The sequence below is a fragment of the Bison bison genome, unplaced genomic scaffold (genome assembly GCF_000754665.1).
Source record: "Bison bison bison isolate TAMUID 2011002044 unplaced genomic scaffold, Bison_UMD1.0 scf7180017864487, whole genome shotgun sequence".
NCBI lineage: Eukaryota > Metazoa > Chordata > Mammalia > Artiodactyla > Bovidae > Bison > Bison bison.
In genome coordinates, this window is record NW_011495047.1 from 9,014,662 (window position 1) to 9,016,361 (window position 1,700).

Consider the following 1,700-nt stretch of genomic DNA (forward strand, 5'->3'; position numbering starts at 1 on the left):
GCGAAAGAGGCGCCCCCGAGTCTGCTACAGAAGGAGGCTCCCCCGAGCCCGCCAGAGAAGGAGGCCCCCTCAAGTGTTCCTGAGGAGAGTCCCTGCAGCCGGCCAAAGAAGGCTGCCACCAGCCTGATCCTCCCTCCTGTGGACTACCTCCCCCAAGACGCACCAACTCCTAGCGTCTGGGAGATCCGGAAGAAGCTGGAGGCCCAGCTTTCCTCATTAGCTGAGAAGGAGGCCAGGCCCAGCAGAGGGTCTCTGCCTCCCAAACCTCAGCCAGAAGGGGGAAGAATCTTTGAAAACAGAGATGATAACAGCAAATTCCCCAAGCCTGTGGCCAAGAATCTGCCACCTCTATCCACCACCCCTCTGCCAAACACACCACTCCAGTCCAAGGTCATACCTGGACCAGCCACCTCACCCAAGGCCACACCTGAACCAGCCACACCACCCAAGGCCACGCCCGGACCAGCCACACCACCCAAGGCCATGCCCGGACCAGCCACACCACCCAAGGCCATGCTTGGACCAGCCACAACACCCAAAGCCGTACCTGGACCAGCCACAACACCCAAAGCCACATCTGGGCCAGCCACACCACCCAAGGCCACACCTCTACCCATCACATCTTCCCAACTGATAGCAGAAAAGAACCTGGTCCCAGCTGGGCAGTGGAAGAAGCCAGAACATGAAGAACTTGCAGTGCCCTCCAAGCCAGAGGTAGAGGGGCACTCCTCAGAGACCAGTAAGCCTCCTACACAGGGAGCCCTCTCATCTCCAGCCTTCCCCCCAAAGATATCACCTGGGCGAGAAGAGGTGCCGTGTTTCTACAAGCCCCACTGCAACCAGAACAGCTCCAGCAGAGAGGTGGCTGTGGTGATGCCCACCCTGTCCAGAGGAGAAGCTGCAGGGTCAGGCAAGCCTGTGGAGGTGAAGGAGCCCCAGGAGCTGCCACCCAAACCCCCAGTCTCATCCCAGGCTGCTGACGAACTCCTCAGGCACCCGGTGACGGGGGAGGTGGTGGAGAGGGGCTCCCCGATGGCCCTGCTCCTTGCGGCCAAGCAGAGGGCCCAGAAGGGGAGGCCCAGGGGGGCCGCCCTGGGCCGGTCCTCCCTGCCAGGGAGTCTCCAAGGCCCCAGCCAGCCCAAGGCAGGGTCTGATACCATCTTGTACAACGAGGGCCAGCCCAACTCCTTCACTGTGGTCCCCAAGGTGTCCAAGGAGACTGAGAAGGTCCCCCAGCTAACCTCGCCAGGACAACCCAAAGGACTCTGTCAGTGGGAACTCCAGCCCCGCAGGGACCCAGAGGACACGGAGTCGTGCAGCGGGCCCAGCTGGACAAAGGTGAAGCCCCAGGCCTCCGCGGCCTGGGAGAGACCAGCGCCCTCCAGCCTCCTCCAGGGCCGCCTGCTGCCCAAGTCTTTCTCCTCCCCTCCTTCTCCTTCCCACAAGCCGGAGGAAGACAGGGAGGAGGAGTTCAACTTTGAGGTCATCCCGCCGCCGCCAGAATTCAGCAATGACCCCAAGCCCCCGGCCGCCCCCTTGCAGTATCTGGGGCGCCGGGGTTCGCCTCCCCGGAACAATTTCTCAGACTTGGGGCAGCCCGCGAATGCGGGCCCACCTCGCGTCTTCTCTCACTTCGGGGATCCAGGTCCAGCCCGGGGCCTAGAGCGCTTCTCCGGCGTGGGTGGGGGCCGCTCGCTCAT

General features: G+C 63.1%; 1 protein-coding gene across 1 annotated transcript in view; it reads left to right on the forward strand.

The window, feature by feature from the left end:
- LOC105005296 (chromosome unknown open reading frame, human C6orf132) overlaps positions 1-1,700 on the forward strand; it is a 30,021-nt gene that overhangs the window by 25,554 nt on the left and 2,767 nt on the right. The window contains 1 exon segment of the mRNA XM_010863246.1: positions 1-1,694. Within this exon segment, the coding sequence (XP_010861548.1) occupies positions 1-1,694 (1,694 nt within the window).